The following is a 25,624-nucleotide window of genomic DNA, read 5'->3' on the forward strand; positions in this document are numbered from 1 at the left end:
TGTATGTGTATTGTACTGGTGAATTATTGCATAGATTATTGTAATTTTAAGTCAGTAACAGTCAGTAGTGCACAGTTCAAGTATAAATATAGATAAAGAATAAATAATGAGGTTATAGTTGCTGACAGAGGTGAAATAAGTCCAGAATCAGTCTGTTTCTTCTGAGTGTCTGACACTCAGAGGGAGGAGTTGAACAGTTTGATGGCCACAGGCAGGAATGATTTCCTGTGGCGCTCAGTTGTGCATTTAGGTGGACAACCAATCAGAACAGCTGTACCTCATTAATATGCAGATTTATGCAGACATATTAAGGTGAGGAGATGAGATCAGGACCAAACAGGAAGTATTTACACATCACTCAGATACTTTTGTCTTAATTTCAGATGATTCATTTTCACTTTTAACATGAGGTCAAAGGTTAAACTGAACATCTACATTTATGATCTCATGTTCACTCAGTTAAACTCTTTCACTCCTAACACAGCTGATCATCTCATTAACAATCATATAGTCAGATAAGAATGGATGAATGAGTTAATACATGAATGGATGAATGAGTATATGATATCTACATCAGTCTTTGATCACAAAGTTATTTGGTGGTCCACTCTGTTGTTACCATGACGACAGCCTGTCTGTATGTTAACGATGTGAGAAGCTTGTTAAGGTCATGCTGCTGCTCTTAATGAGGACATTCTGTCCTGATTAACTTCCTGTGAAACTGCTGAGGTCACAGGGTCATATGGTTTGTAACTGTTGTCACGATAATCAGCCAGTCAGCTCCTGGCAAGAGACAGGCGTGACTCAGATGGGCGTTCGCCGCTTCAACACAGAAATTAATCATCAGACAAAAATTACAAACATTAATTGGAGACAGAAGATTGAGGACAAATTAGAGACAAACAAACCTCAGTGGAACTTTTTAAAGGAACAATTAAAACTTTAGACAGTGAGCTGATAAGAATATATTTTAGGTTCTGAAGAAATTAAATATGTTTCAATTTTGATAATTTTATTAAATTTGCTAATCTTAAACTCAAAACCAGGCTCCCCAGGTGCTCAGTGATCTATGGTTCCACTCAGAGCTTCGGGCTCAGTAACGTGTAAATCATCATTTGGACAAACACATGTTAAATGTGGATTATAAAGCTCTTTTCAACCGTAACGGTTCCCAAAGTGCTTTGCGTGAGTTTGTGTAGCACTTATATTTTTTATATTTTTAAGCACTATGTGGCCATGCCTAACCATGTGGACGCCCTGATTCTATAAGAGAAAATCTTACTGTTCCAGCAGACAGTGTGAAACCGAATCTTGATTATTATTCAAGATGGCCTCGGTCTGTTGGAGCGCATTGTTTAGCCTTGTTTTCTTTGTAAACAGTGTTTTTTGTTTTGGTTTACGGAGCTTTTTCACCAGAGAAGAGCTCATGAACATCAGGGGAACAACTCCAGTGGATTTGGTTCCCGAATTTCTTGCACCCTCAGCTGTTTTGTGGGACATTCTGGTCAATGGTGCTCTCACCTTTGCAGCTCTAAGTCGACGTAGAAGGAAACGTGCCGGTGCACTCGTGCGTCTTTGCCGGCGAGGACAACGCACACCACTACCCGGAATATTTCTCTCTAACGTGCGCTCACTGGGAAATAAGATGGACGAACTCCAGCTACTAATGAGGGGAAACAAGGACTTTTATTCATCTGCTGTTTTGTGCTTCATGGACACATGGCTGGGTGAAAGAACTCCCGACGCGCCACTGCAGCTGGACAGATACCAGCTACTCCGAGCGGACCGCGACGCACACCTCTCCGGCAAAACAAAGGGTGGAGGTATTTGTTTCTACATCAACAGTAGCTGCTGTAACGACATGACAGTGATCCAACGGCATTGCTCTCCTTCCCTGGAAACCTTTTTCATCAACTGCAAACCCTTCTACTCCCCCCTTGAGTTTGCTTCATTCATTTTGGTCGATGTTTACATTCCACCGGAGGCCAACGTGCAGGACGGACAGCGCGCACTCACCGACCAGATACTGGAAATGGAGCAGACCAACCCGGACTCCTTAGTTATTGTCCTCGTGACTTTAACAAAGGTAACCTCAGTCGTGGACTCCCCAAATATAAACAGTTTACTGCTACCAACAATCTGGATGAGTACACAGAGGCTGTGACGTCATATATCAGCTTCTGTGAGGACTGCTGTGTACCATCTCGCACCAGTTATAACAACGACAAACCCTGGTTCACAGCAAGACTGCGACAGTTAAGGTTGGAAAAGGAAGAGGCGTTTAAGAGTGGCAACAGAGAAGAGTTTAAGGAAGCCAAGTACAGGTTTGGCAAGGCGGTGAGGGAAGCTAAACAACTGTACTCAGAGAGACTACAAGACCAGTTCCCAACAACTCTGCTTCTGTGTGGAGGGGGCTCAGGCAGATCACCAACTACAAGCCAAGAGCCCCCAACTCTGCTAATGACCGACGTCTCACCAACAGCCTCAACAACTGCTACTGTCGCTTTGAAAGACAATGGGACAGTCCTGACACCATCCCCCACACCATCACCCACCAACTCTAGCCCAACAGCCCCAACCCCCTCATCACACCTGGGGCTGATCTCTCACACCTCCTACCACCACAGCTGCCCCCCACAGTGCCCCCCCTCCTCCAACATCGACACCTCTGTCTGTCCTCGACAGTGATGTGAACAGGCTCTTCAAGAGACAAAACCCCCGGAAAGTTGCTGGACCATACTCCATCTCTCCATCCTGCTTGAAGCACTGCACCGATCAGCTGTCTCTGGTGTTCACAGACATCTTCAACACCTCACTGGAGACATGCCACGTGCCAGCCTGCTTCAAGGCCGCCACCATCATCCCCGTCCCCAAAAAAACAGGCCCACAGGATTAAATGACTACAGACCCGTCGCCCTGACCTCTGTGGTCATGAAATCATTTGAACGCCTGGTTTTGTCCCACCTCAAATCCATCACTGACCCTGTGCTGGACCCCCTGCAGTTCGCCTACAGAGCCAACAGGTCTGTAAGCAACGCCGTCAACTTGGCCCTACATTTCATCCTCCAGCACCTGGACTCTGCGGGATCCTACGCCAGGATCTTGTTCGTGGACTTCAGCTCTGCCTTCAACACAATTGTCCCGGCTCTTCTTCAGGACAAGCTCTCCCAGCTTAACGTGCCTGACCCCACCTGCAGGTGGATCACAGATTTCTTGTCTGACAGGAAGCAGCACGTGAAGCTGGGGAAACATGTCTCAGACTCGTGGACAATCAGCACCGGCTCCCCTTGAGGCTGCGTTCTTTCTCCTCTACTCTTCTCCCTCTACACCAACAGCTGCACCTCCAGTCACCAGTCCGTCAAGCTCCTGAAGTTCGCGGACGACACCACCCTCATCAGACTCATCTCTGGAGAGGATGAGTCTGCCTACAGGTGGGAGATTGACCATCTGGTGATCTGGTGCAACAGCAACAACCTGGAGCTGAACGCTTCAAAGACAGTGGAGATGGTTGTAGATTTTAGGAAGAATGCAGCCCCACCCACCCCCATCACCCTGTGTGACTCCCCAGTGGACACTGTGGAGTCCTTCCGTTTCCTGGGCTCCATCATCAGCCAGGACCTCCGGTGGGAGCTGAACATCAGCTCCCTCATCAAGAAAGCCCAACAGAGGATGTACTTCCTGAGGCAGCTGAGGAAGTTTAACCTGCCACAAACAATGCTGGTTCACTTCTACACTGCCATCATAGAGTCCATCCTCACCTCCTCCATCACTGTCTGGTATGCTGCTGCCTCCACCAAGGACAGACGCAGACTGTAGCGTATCATCCGCTCTGCAGAGAGGGTGATTGGCTGCAACCTCCCATCTCTTCAGGACCTGTACTCCTCCAGGACCCTGAGGAGAGCAGGGAAGTTCACTGCCGACCCCTCCCACCCCAGACATTATCTGTTTGACCCCCTCCCCTCTGGCAGGAGGCTGCGGTCCATCAGGACCAAAACCTCCCGCCACAAAAACAGTTTCTTCCCCTCTGCAGTCAACCTGACAAACACGGCCAAAGCCTTGCACTGATCCCCCCCCAACACAAACACAAGTTATACGTTATATTAATGTACACGGCCCCTGTCCCCCCTGCGTTACATTAACGCACACACCCCCTACTGGACACTTTATCTGGACACTTTATTTTGGTCACTGCACTGTTTGCTATTTATCTTATCTTATTCTTTTACCTTTATATTTTTACATGCTTGTTGTCTGTCAGATTATATGTTATATGTTTAAAAAAAATGTAGCACCATCAGACCACGGCAAATTCCTTGTAATGTATGTTACTTGGCAATAAACAGTTTCTGATTCTGATCAAAATCCCATTTAATCTCTATAGCACAAATCCTGCTGTTACCATGGAGACGGTGACCTAATGTTCTCTGTCACCATGGTGATGGAACAGACAGGAATCTGGGTCAGATTCTGATGTTCAGTTGCAGTTTGTCAAAACAACTGAAAACAGGATGTTTACAGATAATTTTACTCACACACATATACAAATTCTGGTTCTGATCTGATTCAGAATCTGATGCTTACATGAAATATTACGAAACCTGGTATTTCATGAGAACCCATTTCAGACCTGGAATCTGAAACATTGATGGCTTCATCTATAGCTATAGCTATGTGTGTGTGTGTGTATATATATATATATATATATATATATATGTGTGTGTGTGTGTGTGTGTGTGTGTATATATACACTGCTCAAAAAAATTAAAGGAACACTTTGAAAACACATCAGATCTCAATGGGAAAAAAATCATGCTGGATATCTATACTGATATGGACTTAGACTTAGACTTAAACTTTATTTATCCCACAGCGGGGAAATTTACAAGTCACAGCAGCAAAGACAGAAAGGTGCAGAAACACACAGCAGACAAGCACTGTGTCAATAAAAACCAGAAGTATTTAAAAAAAAAAAAACGATATACATATAATAAATACAGATATAAAAAATATGGGGAACAAACTAAATATATACACGGAAAATATAAATATGTACAGATGTGCAGATTTATGTACAGAATTATACAGTGCTGTTAAACAGTCTTATAACAGTAGGAATTAATGACCCGCGGTAGCGCTCCTTCTTACACCGTGGGTGTAACACTCTGCTGCTGCAGATTCAAGATGGCGCCACGGATAGCTGCCTCGGACTGTTGGAGCGCATTGTTTTGCCTTGTTATATTTGTAAATAGCATTTTTTCTTTTTGGTTTTGCAGAGCTTTTTCACCAGAGAAGAGCTCGGAAACAACTCCAGTGGATTTGTTTCCCGAATTTCTTGCACCCTCAGCCGTTTTGTGGAATATTCTGGTCAAAGGAGCTCTCACCTTTGCAGCTCTACGTCGACGTAGAGGGAAACGTGCCGGTGCGCTCGTGCGTCTCCGCCAGCAAGGACAATCCACACCACTACCCGGAATATTTCTCTCTAACGTGCGCTCACTGGGAAATAAGATGGACGAACTCCAGCTACTGATGAGGAGAAACAAGGACTTTTATTCATCTGCTGTTTTGTGCTTCACGGAGACATGGCTGGGTGAAAGAACTCCCAACGCGCTGCTGCAGCTGGACGGATTCCACCTACTCCGAGCGGACCGCGACGCACACCTCTCCGGCAAAACAAAGGGTGGAGGTATTCGTTTTTACATCAAGAGTAGCTGGTGTAACGACGTGACAGTAATCCGACGGCATTGCTCTCCTTCCCTGGAAACCTTTTTCATCAACTGCAAACCTTACTACCCCCCCTGTGAGTTCGCTTCATTCATTCTGGTTGGTGTTTACATTCCACTGGAGGCCAATGTGCAGGACACACAGCGCACACTCGCCGACCAGATACTGGAAATGGAGCGCACCAACCCGGACTCCTTAGTTATTGTCCTTGGTGACTTTAACAAAGGTAACCTCAGTCATGAACTCCCCAAATACAAACAGTTCATTAAATGCCCCACCAGGAGGGGAACATTCTGGATCACTGTTACACCACAGTCAGTAATGCTTTTCACGCTGTCACCCGTGCTGCACTGGGACACTCTGACCACGACATGGTCCACCTGATTCCCGCATACAGGCAGAAATTAAAACTTTCTAAGCCTGTTGTGAGAACATCAAAGCAGTGGACCAGTGAAGCTGCAGAGGACCTGAAGGCGTGTTTGGACTGCACTGACTGGGGTGTTTTCAGGACTGCTACCAACAGTCTGGATGAGTACACAGAGGCTGTGACGTCATATATCAGCTTCTGTGAGGACTGCTGTGTACCATCTCGCACCAGGGGGAGTTATAACAACGACAAACCCTGGTTCACTGAAAGACTGCGACAGTTGAGGTTGGAAAAGGAAGAGGCGTTTAAGAGTGGCAACAGAGAAGAGTTTAAGGAAGCCAAGTACAGGTTTAGCAAGGCGGTGAAGGAAGCTAAACGACTGTACTCAGAGAGACTACAAAATCAGTTCTCCTCCAATGACTCTGCTTCTGTGTGGAGGGGGCTCAGGCAGATCACCAACTACAAGCCAAGAGCCCCCAACTCTGCTAACGACCGATGCCTCGCCAACAGCCTCAACAACTTCTACTGTCGCTTTGAAAGACAATGGGACAGTCCTAACACCATCCCCCACACCATCACCCCTGAGCCCATCAGCCCCAACCCCCTCATCACACCTGGGGCTGAACTCTCACACCTCCTACCACCACAGCTGCCCCCCACAGTGCCCCCCCCTCCTCCAACATTGACACCTCTGTCTGTCCTTAAAAGAGATGTGAACAGGCTCTTCAAGAGACAAAACCCCCGGAAAGCTGCTGGACCAGACTCCATCTCTCCATCCTGCCTGAAGCGCTGTGCCGAACAGCTGTCTCTGGTGTTCACAGACATCTTCAACACCTCACTGGAGACATGCCACGTGCCAGCCTGCTTCAAGGCATCCACCATCATGTGGTTTCCCAGCTCTCCCAGCTGAACGTGCCTGACCCCACCTGCAGGTGGATCACAGATTTCCCGTCTGACAGGAAGCAGCACGTGAAACTGGGAAAACACATCTCAGACTCATGGACGATCAGCACCGGCTCCCCTCAAGGCTGCGTTCTTTCTCCTCTACTCTTCTCTCTGTACACCAACAGCTGCACCTCCAGTCACCAGTCCGTCAAGCTCCTGAAGTTCGCGGATGACACCACCCTCATCAGACTCATCTCTGGTGAGGATGAGTCCGTCTACAGGTGGGAGATTGACCATCTGGTGACCTGGTGCAACAACAACAACCTGGAGCTTAACGCTTCAAAGACAGTGGAGATGGTTGTAGACTTTAGGAAGAGTGCAGCCCCACCTGCCCCCATCACCCTGTGTGACTCTCCAGTGGACACTGTGGAGTCCTTCCGTTTCCTGGGCTCCATCATCAAGAAAGCGCAACAGAGGATGTACTTCCTGAGGCAGCTGAAGAAGTTTAACCTGCCACAAACAATGCTGGTTCACTTCTACACTGCCATCATAGAGTCCATCCTCACCTCCTCCATCACTGTCTGGTACGCTGCTGCCTCCACCAAGGACAGGTGCAGACTGCAGCGTAACATCCACTCTGCAGAGAGGGTGATTGGCTGCAACCTCCCATCTCTTCAGGACCTGTACTCCTCCAGGAACCTGAGGAGAGCAGGGAAGATCACTGCCAACCCCTCCCACCCCAGACACTATCTGTTTGACCCCCTCCCCTCTGGCAGGAGGCTGCGGTCCATCAGGACCAAAACCTCCCGCCACAAAAACAGTTTCTTCCCCTCTGCCAAACATGGCCAAAGACTTGCACTGACCCCCCCCCCCCAAGACAACAGAAGTTATACGTTATATTAACGTACACCGCCCCTGTCCCCCCTGTGTTACATTAACGCACCCACCCCCTACTGGACACTTTATTTGGTCACTGGACTGTTTGTTATCTTTTTTTCTTTCTTTTTTTTTACCTTTATATTTTTACATGTTTGTTGTCAGCATCATCAGACCACGGCAAATTCCGTGTAATGTATGTTACTTGGCAATAAACAGATTCTGATTCTGATTCTGATTCTGCTGAAGGAGCTGCTCAGGGCCTCCACAGTCTTGTGCAGGGTTGAGAGGTGTTGTCCATGATGGATGTCAGCTTGGCTAACATCCTCCTCTCCCCCGCCTCCTCAATGGAGCCGGGCGGACAGTCCAGAACACAGCCGGCTCGCCTAATCAGTATGATGAGCCTCCTATCCCTGTCCGTGCTGCCCCCCAGCAGACCACAGCATAGAAGATAGCCGAAGCTACCACAGTGTCATAAAAAGTCCGGAGCAGTTTCCTGCACACACCGAAGGACCTCCGCCTCCTCAGCAGGTGGAGGCGGCTTTGGCCCTTCTTGTACAGGGTCTGAGTGTGGTCAGACCAGCCCAGTTTATTGCTCAGGAGAACATCCAGGAATTTGTAGTTATCCACCACCTCAATGTCCAAACCCTGGATGTTCACTGGTGTGATGCTGGATGACTTCCTCCTGAAATCGATTATCATCTCCTTCGTCTTGCTGGAGTTGATGTGAAGCTGGTTGAGCTCACACCAGCTGACAAAGTCGCTGATGACCTCCCTGTATTCCAGGTCGTTCCCCTCAGACACACATCCAACGATGGCAGTGTCGTCAGAGAACTTCTGGATGTGACAGCTGACAGTGTTGTGTCTGAAGTCCGAGGTATAGAGGGTGAAGAGGAATGGGGAGAGAACTGTACCCTGGGGGGCCCCCGTGCTGCAGACCACCACATCAGACACACAGTCCCAGAGCCTCACATACTGTGGTCTGTTGGTGAGGTAGTTGATTGTCCATGAAGCCAGGTGACGGTCCACTCCCGCTCCTTCCAACTTCACCCTCAGCAGTGCTGGCTGGATAGTGTTGAAGGCACTAGAGAAGTCAAAGAACATGATCCTCACAGTGCTTCCAGTGTTTTCCAGGTAGAAAAGGGATCTGTGTAGTAGTTGCTTACCGTCCCGATTCCCAATTCCAGGACGGTAAGCAAACTGTAGGGGGTCCAGCGTTGTGCTCACCAGGGGTCACAGGTGTTTGAGGATGATCCTCTCCATGGTCTTCATAAGGTGAGAGGTCAGGGCGACAAGCCTGTAGTGGTTGAGTTCCCTGGGATGCGCTGTTTTGGGTACCGGGACCTCGCAGGAAGTCTTCCACAGGGCCGGGACTTTCTCCAGACTGAGGCTCATATTGAACATGTGCATGACCACCCCACAGAGCCGATCTGCACAGTCCTTGAGCGGTCTGGGGCTGATACCGTCCGGCCCCGATGCCTTTCTCACCTTGATGAATCTCAGCTCCCTTCTCACCTGGTCTGCTGTTAAGGAGAGGGGGGTGACAGGGGGGCGTGGAGTTGTGGACTGGTGACGGTCTGGTGTTAATAAGGAAGGGGAAGAGCAGGGGGGTGCAGTGGAGGACAGCTTGGGGAGAATCGAATCTGTTGAAAAACAGGTTCAGTTGGTTAGCCCAGTCCCTGTTTCTACTGTCCTGGTGTCTCCCCTCAACTTTTCAATGTCCAGAGATCTTCTTAAGTCCTCTCCAGACATCCCTGGAGTTGGACTGCCTGTGCAACCTCTGTAGGGTCCAGGTATCGCCTCATGCTACCAGTAGTGACACTGACCCTAGCCAAATGCAAAACTAGTGAAAAACGGTCAGAAAGGATGAGGAGGGAAAAAATGTCAGTGGCCTCCACCTGGAAAACCATTCCTATTTTGGGGGTCGTCTCACTGTTGCCCCTCTAGTGCACCTGTTGTTAATTTCATTAACACCAAAGCAGCTGAAACTGATTAACAACCCCCTCTGCTACTTAACTGACCAGATCAATATCCCAGAAGTTTAATTAACTTGATGCTATACTCTGATTAAAAAGTGTTCCTTTAATTTTTTGAGCAGTGTATATATATCTCTTTGATGGACATTGCGTGACAGTGATTTTAGTCAAGGTGCGATCAAACCTAATATTCATTTCTTGTATTTCTGTAAAACAGAACGATACGTTCCTGCTGTGAGCTGATCCGACCTGTGAAGTCTCGAGGGTCTCCAAAGTCCAGCCAATCAGAGAAGGGAGACTCGATGGACAGCTACAACCTGCAAGGCAAGGGTCAAGTGACCGGCGGAGACTCTACTTGTTCTGTTAAGTTAATCAGCAAAGACACACAAAAACTCTGAACACAAGAAACACCAAACACTAAAAACTCCAAACAGGTAACCACTGTTATAATTTGGCGCTGTATAAATAAAATTCAATTGAATTGAATTTGAACACGAAACATGAAAAACTGAACGTTAAAAACACTAAACATGAAAAAATGAACATTAAAAACACTAAACATTAAAAACTGAACGTCAAAAACACTATATATTAAAGCTCATCCATCAACCTACTGCGTTTCTTTATTCTTTCACTTCTTCCTTTCTGAGAATCAACACAAACATTTTCAATAACGTATTAGAAAAAATCCTTCCAAAATATGACCCCAACAAATGTAACTTACATTGATTTTAGTCCACCCACATTGATACAAATGGAGTGGACAAAATATCAGAGACAGCTGTCAGTATGACAGATCAACAGCGGCACAAAGTTCATCACACATGTTTAGTTTATTACAGGACTGTTAACAGGTGTTCCTAATAAACTGGTTAACTCGTCCCTGACCCGTCAACGTCCCTTTGGCAACAGGGCCAGTGATATAACACGCTACACAACTTTTGGATCATTTTGTCTCATCAGTCTGAGAGAGTGTGTGTGTGTGTGTGTATGGGCTTGAATTGCTATCTTTGTGAGGAGTAGTAGGTGGAGGACTCACACCTGGAGGACTATATGGCAGGTAGGTGGAGTTTACACAGGTAAAAACAGCAAAAGGTAGGATTCAGATTTAAACTTTACATGTCGTCTCATACATTCACTCCTCATGTCCACTAAATGAACCTCGTCAATGTCACTGAACGATCTTAAATATATTGTGTGTGTGTGTGTGTGTTTAGTCTATAAGAAAACAAAAGAATAAACTTGTGTGTTAATTATGAACAGTCAACATTTTGCTTCCATAACAAAGAACTGGCAGTAAATTACAGTCTACAGTATTTCTACAAACAATCACAAGATAGCGCCTGCGGTACGTCGGTGAGCAGCTACATATGAACTACAGGCTGGTCAGTATCACTATCTCTAATGTCAAATCAGAATCAAAGGCTGTATTCGAAACCACCTACTACATACTACCAACAAATGTAGTATGCCGCGTAAACTACATACTGCACAAAGCTTTTCATAGTAGTATGCAGTATGAAAGTGTCAAATTGATTTATTTTGCAGTATGCTGGCCAGGTTCAGTAATAATCCTGCAGGTATTCTGCCCCTGCCTTATGAAAGTCTGAACAAACTTTTAAATGAGGCCTTGAAGATCTGATCTAAGTGAAGATTCAGTAAATGGGTTTCTTATTTGTTCAGAAACAGATTTTGGTGACTGCTAAGGTGAAATAAGTGAAAGTTCATGTAACGTTAATGGCAAACCACTGCCAGCGCTTTGCATTGTGGGACACAGTGTGCGAGGTAGACCGGTCCGATGCAGACTGGAGAGTTTTTCCAAATCATTACGACATCCGGGTGTTTTTGACATACTGCATATGTTGCTTTTGTTTGCATACTGTGGTATAGTAGACGGTTTGAATACAGTCAAAAGTGTGTAACCTGCAGCAGCCACAGGTCCAATAACACATGCTAGTAGCTAGCTTGCTGCTAATTTAAAACATATGCTATGCCCGGAAATAAAAGTAAATATGAACTGTTTTAACTGAAATAAACGTATATGGCATTATCTACAAACAGCTGGAAGAAGAAGTATTAAACATCTATACTAAAGCTGCAGTACCACAATCCCTTCAAATGATCCTACATTTAAAACTTTATTTCAGTAAACATTTCAGTTCAGTTCAACATCAGCAGCAACTCTGAAAACGAACTGCAGTCAACAAGGACACGAGTGTTTGAAAACACACTGTGACGCCTCACACGCACCTTTTCTGTTAAGTGTTTGAAGGCCGTGAGATAAAATATGAAACCATTTTCTAGCAGAATGAATCAGAACGCTTCATCACCTCCTGCTGTCGGACAACATTCAGCCTGTTGATACTAAATGAATCTGGTTTTACTGTAATTCATCTCATGACCTTCAAACACTCAATTCCTCACACACACACACTTTCCTTTTGTTCACAGATACAAGACAAAAAACGAAATGTCTTTTATTATTTTATTAAATTCATATAGAAGCATAAATGTAAAATGACAGTTTGTGATGAAATAGTTCATTTGTCTGACTGTTGTTCAGGTCAAGCTGATCTGAGGTCTGTTGGTGGTTTTATAGAGGATAATCCTAAAGAACCCCACTAAATCCATATAATAAGAGATAATAAGAAGAGGATCAGGATTCATAAAAACAGGATCAACTTACATCAGAGGAGGGACAAGCTGTGGTCTCATTTTTAAAACAGTGTGTAGGATGCAGAATAAAAGTGTGCGTGTGCACAAAAACATGTTTGATACTAAGTGAAATTAAACGTGAGAGGCATCATTATACAATCAGACATCAGTTCACCACCTCACCATCAGCGTCTCCAATATGTTGGTAGAGTTTAGTCCAGTTGAGCTCATTCTCCCACTAACTTTTTAATAGTAGTTTAATAATAGTTTTAATAGATCACGTTTCAATAGAACCATGCTGTACACAACGGTTTTAAATGAGACCCCAGATCTGTTTGTAGCTGATGTCTCTGATCTTTGTCCCCATTAATATTAAAGAAAGTTACATTTACATTTGACAGTTTCTCTATAGCCGCCTGAGCTCAAACAGAAGAAGACACGAAGAACTATCTCAGACCAGTCTGACAGCAGTTTTCACTTTCTTACTCTGCATGCTGACGCTGTTGAGGGTCTTTAATTGTGTCCCTCTGTAAAGTGACAGTAGAGTGAACTGTAGAAATGCTCAAAATGTGAATGGAGTTTGGAACAGAACCTGAATGTGAGAGACACATTAATGGGAGAAGAAAACTGAGAAATATGGTTATGAACACTAGAAGGACATAATCAGTATGAGAATATTTACACCCAATACCAAATAATAATGTAATATATAAAAATAAAGTATCGCTGTGACTCATAATAAATATTACATAATATTAAACGAAGTTAAAACAAACTACGTTTATAAGGTTATAAGGTCAGTAAGACTGTTTGATTGGACATTATTATTTTACTTTAACATATTTAGTGCAGCACTTCTGAACCAAAGTTTTACAGATTTAATAAAAACATGCCTGTTGGACTTTTATTGAACACATATGAAACTAAAACTATTCAAATAAATGTGTTGAATTTAAGATCAGGGGTTAGGGTTAGGGAAGTTTCAGCTTCAGTCTTAAAGAGCTGCTGAGTTTAAAGCCTGACCCCTCACCTGTCCACAAGTTCACGTCATCACTTTATTAAAACACGTCAGTAAAACCTGATTCTTTTACAACAAAATAAACTTTATTGTTAATTCTTCACACTAAATAATATTTTCTGTACAAAGTGTTTGTTTTCGGCGACTGTCCATGAACGCCTCCTCGTCCGGTCACTCTGAATGTCTCTCAGAAACCCCTCGTCCAATCAGAGTGCAGCAGCTCTGCAGCATCACTTGTCGGTGGGCTGGGCGGCGAAGTAGAGAGCCACCAGGCAGTAGAGCACCCCCCCCATAGTCAGACCCATGGTGGTCCGGTAGAGCAGCTTGTCTATCAGGCCTTTCTTCAGGTGGACCGGGACCCCGTCGGACCTCTGACAGAGAGAGAGGTGACAGGTGACCTGTGAGGGGCGGGGCTTATTACCTCAGCATACAGGTCACACGATCCTAAACCAGGGTTACTCAATCATCACAAACACAGATGTTATTTTTATAATCACAAAATCTTGATCCTAATGCGACTAAAAACTGACTGAACAGTGATTTTCATGCAAACAACAGGGGAAACGTTTTTTTTAATGTTTTACTCAAAAACCCAAAAAACTAAAGTCACTGTATTTGAGGAAATATTTAAGCTGGAAAGACGTTCTAATATTATGATGGCTAGAGTCAGCTCTTAAATCTGGATTAGCACACGATAAGAGAAAAAAAAACCAGTGCAATCAAAGCTGATGATTTAACTAAATGAATCAATGAGCCTAAAGGAAATAGTCATTTAATTTGGGAAAATATGAATAAAATTACAAAGAAGGGTAAATCAGTTCAAAATTGGGTAATAAAGGAACAATGAAAAGAGATAAAGATTCTTTATCTTCTAGTTCATTCTTTGTGGATTCATTTCAGTGTTTGATGTTCTACAATCTGCAAATAATGAATTCACTGTTTCCGCAATTGTAAATATCTCAGTAATGAAAGCGCTTGATTACCTAAAAGGGTCCATATCTAAAGATGTTGTCTGAAGGAAGCATAATCCTAAACAGAGGAGCGACACGAGTCAGATTTTCTCTGGGCCCCTACCCTATCTGACCAGTGATGGCATGTATGTCATCATTCAACCGCTGGCTGTCGAGGTGGCGTCCAGCCAATGATGTGGGCTTCGTAGACAACTGGCGGACTTTCTGGAGGAGACCTGGTCTGACAACCCAGAGCTGAGACCAGGAGGCAGAGTTGCAGTCCTGCATGCTTCTCTGCGCTTCCATTAGAGCAGTTACCCACCAGATCAAATCAGATCAGTGTTCTTTACACTCATTGTACGTAGAGTGACGTTCACGCTTCCAACTGTCACAAGCTTATGTTACCGAGCAACCTTACCTAGCTAGCCAAACAGTCAGTAACACAGACACTTCCTTTGTGACATTTAGAAGCCAGCAGAAGTAAACACAGTCACTGCAGATTTAATGCAACATAGCGGAAACATTACTCTACTTGCTTTCACTGACCCAGTCTTTGTTTGACTCCAGTCCTCATGAAGGAGAGGACACGCAATCCATCAACAGCCAATTTTTACCCTTGAAGTGATCAGTTTGGATTTTTATAGAGTGCAAAAAACTTTGATATTATTTGTTTTAATTTCTTTTGTTGTTGTTGAAAACGCAGCATTCAAAGACTGACTGAAGATTCTTTGTGAGACTGTTGTAATCTGTGATTTTTGTGATGTGAAGTGTATTGCACTGGTGAAAGATAAATAGAGAATAAAGAATAAATAATGAGGTAGTAGTTTATGACAGGTGAAATAAGTCCAGAATCTGTTTCTTCTGAGTGTCTGACACTCAGAGGGAGGAGCTGAACAGTTTGATGGCCACAGGCAGGAATGATTCCCTGTGGCGCTCTGTTGCACATTGTTATGTTAGCCTATGTTAGCCTCCACTCACATTAATACTCACATTCCTTGAGGCACCAGCTGGGGAGGTGGAGTACCAAGGTCTTTGACTCAAGCCTGTTGATCAACCCTGAACCTAAACTGGATTGTAATTCATTTGAAAGCCTCATTCTTAGTCTTTCACTTCCAACATGGAAAACACTAAAGCCAGTTTTATTTGTTATAGTGTACTGCACTCCAGGTCCGTACTCTGAGTTTTTATCAGGTTTAATCCTTAAAACAGACAAAGTAATGGTTGTAAGTGATTTTAATATTCATGTGGATGTTGATAGTGATAGCCTTGGTACTGCGTTTATCTCATTATTAGATTTGATTGGCTTCATAAATCCATTCACTGTTTTAATCACACCCTCGACCTGGTTCTGACGTGAAGCTGAAATTGAACATCTGATAGTCTTTCCACAGAATCCTTTTTTATCAGATTATGATTTAATATTAATATTATTCAAGAAACACTGGACCTATGGAACCTTTTCCAGGACTTCTGGTACCTGCTCAGTGACCCCTGGAACCTTCTCAAGGACTCCAACCTCTTCAAGAACTCCCAGAGTATTCAGACTCAAAACTAGATTAACCATGCCCACAGAGAATTCTGCTCTCTCATTGGCTGTCAGCTGTCATCAGTAGAAGTCAGCCCCCCCCCCCCCCCCCCCCCCCTTGTCCTGTCTTACATCCTGATGACATCACAGGGTTACCTGGAAGACTTTCTGCAGTTCGGGGACTCGATTGGCTCCCAGGTACTCCACCTGACTTCCTGTTTCAGACGCCAGTTTGGTCGGAGACGCAAAGATGATGGGAGAACTGGCAGATGGGACACCTGGACGCAGACCCTGAGGACACAGACAGGTAGAGAGGGAAAGAGAGACAGGTTAACATGGTGTCATATTAAGCTATAACTGGAATGTTACCTGTTGACCAGGTGATCAGGTGACTTTTGATTCTTAAAAGGGCAACACACACACACTCACAGGTGACAGACAGGTCGAGACGGACAGGTGACAGAGACAGGTCGATACAGACAGGTGACAGAGACAGACAGGTGACAGAGAGAGGTCACGACAGAGACAGAGAGAGGTCGCGACAGAGACAGAGAGAGGTCGCGACAGAGACAGGTCGAGACAGACAGGTGACAGAGACAGGTCGCGACGGACAGACAGCTGGATAAGCCGGCGAGCACTGTGAGAGTCATGTTTTTTGACTTCTCCAGTGCATTCAACACCATCCGTCTGGCTCTACTGGGTGAGAAGCTGACGGAGATGCAGGTGGATGCCCCCCTCATGTCCTGGATTGTCAACTACCGGACTGGCAGACCACAAGGGACTGTCCTCTCTCCCTTGCTCCTCACCATCTACACCACGGACTTCAGCTACTGATCTGCCATCTTCAGAGGGTTTCTGGTGACTCAGCAATAGGCGGATGTACATTATTATTTTACTTTAACATATTTAGTGATGAGGGTGATGAGGAGGAGTACAGGGCTGCTGTGGACAACTTTGTCACATGGTGCGAGCAGAACCATCTACAGCTCAACGTGACAAAGGAGCTGACTGTGGATCTGAGGAGGACCAAGGTGCCGATGACCCGTTTCCATCCCGGGGGTCAGTGTGGACATTGTAGAGGATTACAAGTACCTGGGAGTCCACATTGACAATAAAGTGGACTGGGAGAAGAACACTAATGCCCTCTACAGGAAGGGCCAGAGCCGTCTCTATTTTCTGAGGCGGCTGAGGTCCTTCAACATCTGTTGGACTATGCTGAGGATGTTCTATGAGTCTGTGGTGGCCAGTGCTATCCTCTATGCTGCATGCTGGGGCAGCAGACTGAGGGTGGCAGACTCCAACAGACTCAACAAACTGATCCGCAAGGCCAGTGACGTTGTGGGGGTGGAGCTGTACTCTCTGACGGTGGTGGCAGACAGGAGGATGCTGTCCAAGCTGCAGGTCATCTTGGACAATGTCTCACATCCTCTCCATGATGTACTGGTCAGACACAAGAGCACCTTCAGTGGGAGACTCATTCCTCCCAAATGTACAACAGAGCGCCACAGGAAATCATTCTTGCCTGTGGCCATCAATATATATAGTTTCTAGTCACATATATATACTCAATAATATGTAGCAGTGAGCTCATAGTTTGTGATGGTGTTGTACTGGACTGCATTATATTCAGAGGGGTTCCTAATATTCTGACCACATGATGCAAACATTAGCAACAGCTCTCAGTATAATGTGTAACAATGAGCTCAGTGATAATCAGATAATTAACAGGACTGCATCAGACTGTACAGGTGTTCCTAATAAAGTGGACACACTTGTATAAACACGCTGAGTGTTATTTACTGCATCGACAGTTTACAGCCTCGAGTGAAACGCAAACAGAGAAAGACTAAATGTAAATAAAGCAGCAAACAGATCCAAGATCAGTCTGTTTAAACATCATTTACATCCAGTCAGTCTGAACTGTTGACATAGCTGCTGCTGACACTAATGATTAGTTTCATTAATGATTAATATGATCATTATTCGTTTGATTTGATTTTCTATTTGATCAAATGTCATAAAGTGTTCAGATAAAGAGATTCAGTCAACAGAGAAATGTGTCAAGTGACACACTAAAGAAATAATTGATAAATGACTCAACAATTATCAAAATATTTTTCTTTTGATGATTAATTGATTGATCAGCTAAGTGTTAACTAACTGAACTCACATCAGTACAGATAATCATTAATTAGACTTTAAGTAAAAACAGAAAAAAGAAACATGTCTTCTTCCTGTGTTTGTTAAGTTTCAATATTTAAACAAAGTTTTAACCTGCAGCTGTTTGACTGTTTGTTCTGTGTCAACTAATAAAATTACTGAAGATTCAAACATAGTGACGTTTACAAACAGTCCATTAATCATTAAGAACTTTAATCAGCTACTATTATGATAATTACTTCATTCATCTGTCGAATAAAAACACCTGAAGAAGAAACGGATTCATTAATTCATCAGGAAAGAATCTGCAGGTGGATCGATAATGAACTAATTATTAGTTGTGTCTCTACCTGGCTGTGATGATTGATCGTGAGACAATAATCAGCTGATCGATTGATAATAAACATAGTTTCAGTCATTAAAGAAAGATAACTGTTAAAAATATTAAATAGAAACTCTGCCGATTGTTAAACTGGAAGCTTGTCTTCTGACGTCACTGGTCATCAATAACACAAACAGCAGGAAAGAGTTGATCGAACAATGAACTGATCAGCTGAGTTTATCAGGCAAACAAAGTCAGATCAACTTAAGCCTCTTTTATCTTATTTAGTGATTAAATGATAACTGATCACCACATTCATCCACACTATCAATCCTGTTCCTTCTGCTTAGCATTAGCAGCTCCTCTCGGTGTTTCGGTTAAACGAGCGACCCTCTTAACTGGCGACTTTCAGCCGAATGCGTCTGTTGAACTTGCTCTCTTCCTGTTTTCAACAAATTCCGTAACAACGTTCAAAATGCGACTAAGTGTTAGCACGTGACACGTTTCCTCAAACAAGACAACAAAGACGAATCAGAGAGGTATGTTCTGATGAAAGACTAAACAAAGAGGCGTTTACGAGGACAGCTACGTGCCGTAACTACGTCAACAACTGACGCATTCGGCTGAAAGTCGCCAGTTGACAGGGTCACTCGTTAAACCTAAACATCGGTGCTAATAGGGTCGGCGATGTTCGGGTCTCACCTGCGGACTGTAGGCGGCGGCTGAAGCTCCGGTGAGCCGCTGCGTCACTCCGTTCAATCGGTAGTACATCTCTGCATCAGGTAATACACCTGAACAAACCGATATTTAACCTGTCACTGAGGATGCACCGCTAATCTGCTGCTCCACTCCAAAGTATACGAGTATATCTAGCTCCTCCTGCTGACGACACTGCGCTGCGTCATGACATCAGAGCGGCAGAAGGACCAGCGTCTGGAGGGCGTTTCTGATCTGATAACCAGAAGTTAAAAAAATACTAAAGATACTATAGAAATAAAATCACAACATTTTAAATATTTGGCTTCAAAAAATGTATTCATGATTTGAAGGTAAATTTAATGAGCGAGTACTCTTTGAAATAATAAGCTACTATAATCTCATATCAGGCTATAAATGGGTCTATATTTTATAATAGTTTAAAACATATCCTCCAACTGCCAACTGGTGTCACACCACCTTAAATCTGTTAAATATGGTGTTGATGGAGGAGAGACTGAGACTGACCCTGTCATATGTTTTTACCTCCACAAACCTCAATCCCACCATCATCAAAATATCTTCATCTGTAAAAATACTAACACACCCTTCATCAAAATACCTTCATCCGTAAAAATACTAAAACACCTTTCATCAAAATACATTAATGTTTAAAAATACTAAATGGTAAATGAATGGTAAATGACCTCACTTATATAGCGCTTTTCAACCTTCACGGTTCCCAAAGCACTTTACAGCTTAGTCTCATTCACCCATTCACTCACACATTCACACACCGATGGCGACCGAGCTGCCATGCAAGGTGCTGGTCTCCATCGGGAGCAACTTAGGGTACAAAGTCACCATGCCGCCATACTAACACATCTTCGTCAAAATACCTTCATTTGTAAAAATACTAACACACCCTTCATCAAAATACATTAATGTTTAAAAATACTAACATCCTTCATCAGAATACCTTCATTTGTAAAAATACCAACACATTCTTCATTTGGTGATTATTATGAATTCAAATTATTTAGTATTAATTGTATAATGTGACAGTAACAGAGGATCACTTTGTGGGTTTTACAGATTGAAGTTATGATATTAACTAATAATATTAATTAAGAGTCAGAGTTTGGGATGTTGACTCACTTCATATATTCAGTCCTCATATTCATATATGCAGCTAAACTACATGAACAGCTGAACCCGTCATCACTGGGAGATCTGATTGATTTTTACTTTTATTTTTGTTTTACAGCATTACCATAAGTTGGAACTTAAAATGATGCAACTCAGGCAACAACGATCACTTTCATTTACAAAAACAAACAAAAAATATCCTGTAGTAACAGTTCCTGAGGTTCAGACCTCAGAGACCTCAGCAGTGCTCATTCCTTATTATTACTATCAATTCTGTGGTTCAGACAAACAAACCTGAACTCAACCTTTTACTTCGAAATCGTGTCTCTGCAGTGTGTCCTTAAAGGGTTATGAGTGATTTCAAACTCTGACATGCTTCAGAAATACACAACCTGGTCCTTTAAGGAAGAATTCATTGGGATTTAATGAAGAACATTTAAGAGATCAAATCATGAGTTTTAGTACACAGAGACAGATCTGAGTGAAGGGAAAGAAAGAAAGAAAGAAAGAAAGAAAGAAAGAAGTAATAAATAGTGTGAGTGGTTAAAGGTTAAAGGGATAGTTCGTGTAGTTGTGCTTTGGTTTAAGCCCTGCAGTATTTCACACTGAAGAAAAAGAAATAGAGGAAGAAGTGTCTTCAGTGAGATAATTCACACTTAAGCAGCTCTGCCGTCCTGACATTCAAAACCAAATGTTTCCAACACTTCAACTTCCTGTCTCTGAGTCTAATGTTGCCATGGAAACCGTGGACGGCATCCAGCCCAACAGATCCATTCACACCACAGACTGCTGGTTTAACCCCTGAAAGTCCAGAGAGGCGTCTCAAACAGCTAAACATGTTGGTCCTGAGGAGGGCGCTACAGGAAACAGTAACATGTAGAGTTCGTCCTCTGAGGAGCAGGAAGGAGATCTGCAGATGTTTCTTGAGTCCTTGAGTCCAAAGGAAAACTTTCTGACCCACTAATTGTCTGAAGGAAAAGTTCAAGAGGATTTGGATTCATCCTCAGGAGATCACGAAGGTGATGCACAGAAAGCAAGTGTGCAAACATTTTCAAGCAACTTCTTGAAAACAAAGAGTTATAGTAAAGTTTTCGTCGGACCTGATGTGATTAGTTTTGGAGTTTTTGGTGGTTAAAAGACATCATTTCCTGGCTGGGCACCAATCCGCTGCAGCGTTGCGATCAGTTGATGAACTTTGTGTTGTTGCATACACTTCAGCAGCAGCATTGCTCATTGGTCAGTTGAGGAACTCAGCGGATAGGCTGTGGGCGCAGCGGGCAGATCGCACCTTGAGCTCGTGGTAGCACTGGACGAAGCTGTGGTAGATGAAGGTGATAGGCAGCGCCAGCAGCACGATGCCGCTCACCACGCAGAGGCCGCCCAGCACGCGGCCCGCCACAGTCACTGGGTACATGTCCCCATATCCGACTGTCGTCATGGAGATGATGACCCACCAGCAGGCAGCAGGGATGCTGGCGTAGTCCTGGTTTCCGGTCTCCAGGTCCAGGCCGTGCTCCAGCAGCTGAGCCAGCGCGCTGAAGATCGCCATGGCAACACAGATGAAGACCAGCAGCATCATCATCTCGCGGTAGCAGCGCCGCAAGGTCAGGCCGAGAGTCTGCAGACCCAGGAAGTGACGGGCCAGCTTGATCACCCAGAAGATCCGCATAATCCGCAGGACGCGCAGTGTGACGCCGGCCCGCTGTAGCTGAGAGTTCTCCCCCGTCAGCATCGTCACAGTAACGGAGACATAGTACGGCGTGATGGCCAGCAGGTCTATGATGTTCAGAGGACGACGGACAAACTCACATTTATCCCGAGACACGAGGAAACGAATGATACACTCCGCTGTGAACCAACCAATACACACCGCCTCAATGATCCTGCAGGGGGGACAGTCAATGAGAGAGGAAGGAGAGAAGACCAATCAGATGGAGAGACAAGGACCAATCAGCTGGGGAGAGAGGACCAATCAAAGACTGGTCATACAATCATATTTCATATGTAGGCGTGTGTGTGTGTGTATAGTCTATGTCTTAAGGTGGTCTCACGTGTCCTACCTGTGCTGGTCCAGGGTCTCAGCAGTCTTCCAGTCCGGTAAAGTGCTGGCACACAGCATCACCATAGAGATGACAACGAACAGCATTGACACCGACGCGAGAATCTGCGCCGCCAGTGAGGACGTGGGCTCCTCGAACGTCCTCCTCATCCTCTCCAGCAAGCGGCTCCGGGGCTCCTCGGGGCCCCGCGGCTCCTCCTCAGGGAAGAAGTGGACGAAGCAGTCGGACATGCGTTCGTCGAGGCGTCGCTGGCAGCACGGCTGCAGGTCGGCGCTCTCCAGCCCCCAGTACAGCATCTCGTTATAGAATGACAGCTCGCACATGTGAGGCACGAAGCGCAGCGTCCCGTGCTGCACATACAGCATGATGAAGCTGAAGGCCTCCGAGTGACGGTCGAAGAAAAACTCGTTCCTTTCGCGGTCGTAGTCGTCGCAGAGCTCCAGCAGCTCGCTCTCCGACACGCAGCGATGCAGTCGGCTGAGTCTGCTGAGAGGAAGGCGCTTCATCAGCTCCGCCGAGAAGGAAAACCTGCGACCACCGACGTTCAGGGTGCAAAGACTGCCCCCAAGCTTCATCTTCTGTTAGTTTAAAAGCTGAAGTTGGTTCCACACGTCATCCTTTGGTAATTAAACCACCGGGTGCTGCTTCTAAACTTCATTTTGTTTTTTAGACTCCATCTTCATGGTCTGTTAAATAAATACATCAGCATCTAAACTCAGTTTTCAGTTAAAAACACCAGCTGCAGTTTCCAGACTCCATCTTCCATCTCACAGAAGCTTTCTACCTCTTCAGGTTCCCGTTTTCATCTTCTTCTGTGCTTGAATGAAACAAAGTGTCATAAACCAGCATGAGTGTTATTCATGTTTCAATGACCGAGTTGGATTTTCAATCATCTTTCCCTCTTTTTCACTCTGTTATACATTTTATACACAGTATGAAGAATATTTTCTTCTGGCGTCAAAAACAGGAATAACAGTAAATCAGTTTCATCTCTGACAGGTGTAGACAAATTACGTGACTCAGAATCAGCTGTCATTTAACATCAACATAAAAAAACTCACCAGATTTCAGCGTCGAACATGAAGCTTCAACGTTTCAACATTCAAACGCCTTTAAGAAGAAACAGTGGGTATTAATCACATCAGTGGATCCTGGTGGAGTTTTGCTATGATCTTCTCGTTGTGGAATCTGAGACTGAAGAGCAGCAGCAGCAGCACATCCTCCTCCTCCTCCTCCTCCTCTCAGACAAGAGGAGGAGGATCAGAGTCGATGATTCAAATAGCAGTCAGTCTGAGCATCTGAACCTCCACAAACCTCCTCAGTGTCTGACAGACTGGAGAGATGCTGCTCCTCCTCATCTGTTTATTTTTTCTCCTCCATTTTATTCTCCCTCTTCCTCATTTTCTCATCCTGTTCTACATTTCATTTTCCTCCTCTTCAGACCTGATGATCTCCATCAGTAGCCAGAATTAAAAATTTAATCCACTTCATTTTAATTTCATGTTTCAGTGAACATCAAAAGCAAATTATTCATGAATAATGAGTCAGATTCATTATGATTCATTAATTAATAACCTGCAGAGTTTATTGTGAAGAACTGTCTCCTCCTGCTGGATGATTCTGTAAACTGCAGATCAGCTAAACAGGGAGTTGATCTCTTTGTCACAGCATCACTGACTCGCTGTTTTTATTCAGTAAGGACGAAATGGAAGAAAACATTGTGGTGTCCCGAGCTCTTGATCAGGGAAACCTTTCTGGTGTCATCAGTGGAATTATTGGACATTTTGGTGAGGTGTCCTCACCTTCATCCATGCAGTGAAACACTGTAGGAGAGGGAAACGCAGTCCGGGAACATTTCTATATATGAAACACTGAGCAATAAACTGGATGAACTTCAGCTGCTGAAGCAGAAGGCGTTCCTCTGGGGCTCCATGCTCTGGAGAGAGCTCTATCCATCTCTCTCTTTAGATAAGTTTGACAAATAAATCAGTCAAGTAGTAAAATTAAGCTTCCTGCAGCTCCATCTCATCTCTGAACAGTTCTCTGTACTTCTGACATGGAGAAAATATCCACGCCTTATATATATCCTCCCGCCTCGTTATATTTTGGTATCACTAGTTTCTCATCTCCAACTAGTTCAAAGTGCAGCAGCAAGAGTTTTAACAAGGTCATAAGAAGGAGCACATCACTACCATTCTGGCCTCCTTACACTGGCTGTCTCTTTGGATTGATTTTAAAATCCTGATGCTTGTCTACTAAGTGTTATGTGGACAGGGGTTCTTGGGTCTAGTGTAGTAGACTTTGCAATCACTGATATGGACCCCCTTCACTATCAGGCAGCAAGTCCCCCTTTCAGACTACAAACAAATGTTTTCTTTAAAACAAATGAGTGACTCAAAAAGAGAACCCAATAAGCTGTATAAATTAAATCCTACTTACAGATAGGCAAATTCATCATGGCCTTGATCTGATGAATGACAATATGTGACCAAAATCAATATGTCCCTACCAGAGATGGCAGAAACAAGGCCAATGATATTTCATAAGGCAGCTATTAAAGCTGAAGAGCTCTAGAATGCAAGACCAAGCAGTGGTCAAAACCAGGAAAACAGTCCAAACAGGCAAACAGATCAAGAAAGGAACAGGCAAGAATCAGAGTCCAAAAACAGTCCAAAAGTCCAAAGACAGTGGGAAAACAGGGGGGACACAGCAACGACATACAACGAACTGGCACTGAAGAGACAGAAACACACAGACCAAGCACAGAAGCCAGGTGGCGATAATGAGGGGAAGGTGAAACTAATCAGGACAGGTGAAGACAATCACACAGGTGGGAAAACACACAAAGACAGGTAGTGAAGTAGACTGAAACGAGAGGAGAATGACTTAAAGTAAAACAGGAAACATGAAACATAAATGACTGAACTAAACACACACCCTAGTAACTACTGTGGCATATGTGTCAGCAGCTGTCAAGTAAATAATTCTGTAGTATTCTAAATTAAAAAGAAAAACTAGATTTCCTTGATGAATTCTTCATCTTGAGTGAAAATCACACTGGCTTCCTCCCAAAACACCACACCACTGACCATGTATATACCCTACACACTTTAAAAACAAACAAACATGTACACCAATCAAAAGATGGGAAGATATTCACTTGTTTTATTGATGTCAAGAAAGCTTTCAACTCTATTTGACATGAAGGGCTCTATTAGACCTCTACATTGTGGGGGGGGGGGGGGGGGGGATCTGGTTAAATAG

The 25,624-nt window shown here is 44.3% G+C and overlaps 2 protein-coding genes across 2 annotated transcripts; both read right to left on the reverse strand.

Annotated features, from left to right (window-relative positions):
- Nucleotides 1-13,562: 13,562 nt before the first annotated feature.
- On the reverse strand, nucleotides 13,563-19,326 carry LOC139294173 (cytochrome c oxidase subunit 7A2-like, mitochondrial). Its single transcript, XM_070915994.1, has 3 exons — nucleotides 19,158-19,326; nucleotides 16,130-16,264; nucleotides 13,563-13,869 (listed from the first exon to the last, which is right to left on the reverse strand). The coding sequence occupies exons 1-3, from the start codon at nucleotides 19,224-19,226 to the stop codon at nucleotides 13,729-13,731; spliced, it is 345 nt and encodes a 114-aa protein (XP_070772095.1). The 5' UTR covers nucleotides 19,227-19,326; the 3' UTR covers nucleotides 13,563-13,728.
- Nucleotides 19,327-21,537: 2,211 nt separating this feature from the next.
- LOC139294433 (voltage-gated potassium channel regulatory subunit KCNG3-like) lies at nucleotides 21,538-22,935 on the reverse strand. Its single transcript, XM_070916329.1, has 2 exons — nucleotides 22,361-22,935; nucleotides 21,538-22,183 (listed from the first exon to the last, which is right to left on the reverse strand). Exons 1-2 carry the CDS (start codon nucleotides 22,933-22,935, stop codon nucleotides 21,538-21,540), a joined length of 1,221 nt encoding a protein of 406 aa, XP_070772430.1.
- Between the last annotated feature and the right edge of the window lie 2,689 nt (nucleotides 22,936-25,624).

This window comes from Enoplosus armatus, chromosome 12 (genome assembly GCF_043641665.1).
Source record: "Enoplosus armatus isolate fEnoArm2 chromosome 12, fEnoArm2.hap1, whole genome shotgun sequence".
NCBI lineage: Eukaryota > Metazoa > Chordata > Actinopteri > Centrarchiformes > Enoplosidae > Enoplosus > Enoplosus armatus.

Coding starts and splice junctions, on each gene's coding strand:
- LOC139294173 (XM_070915994.1), bottom strand. CDS start 19,226: ATGTACTACCGATTGAACGGAGTGACGCAGCGGCTCACCGGAGCTTCA. Junction 16,265..19,157: donor CCGCCGCCTACAGTCCGCAG/GTGAGACCCGAA, acceptor CTGTGTCCTCAG/GGTCTGCGTCCAGGTGTCCC. Junction 13,870..16,129: donor AACTGCAGAAAGTCTTCCAG/GTAACCCTGTGA, acceptor TCTCTCTGTCAG/AGGTCCGACGGGGTCCCGGT.
- LOC139294433 (XM_070916329.1), bottom strand. CDS start 22,935: ATGAAGCTTGGGGGCAGTCTTTGCACCCTGAACGTCGGTGGTCGCAGG. Junction 22,184..22,360: donor GAGACCCTGGACCAGCACAG/GTAGGACACGTG, acceptor TCCCCCCTGCAG/GATCATTGAGGCGGTGTGTA.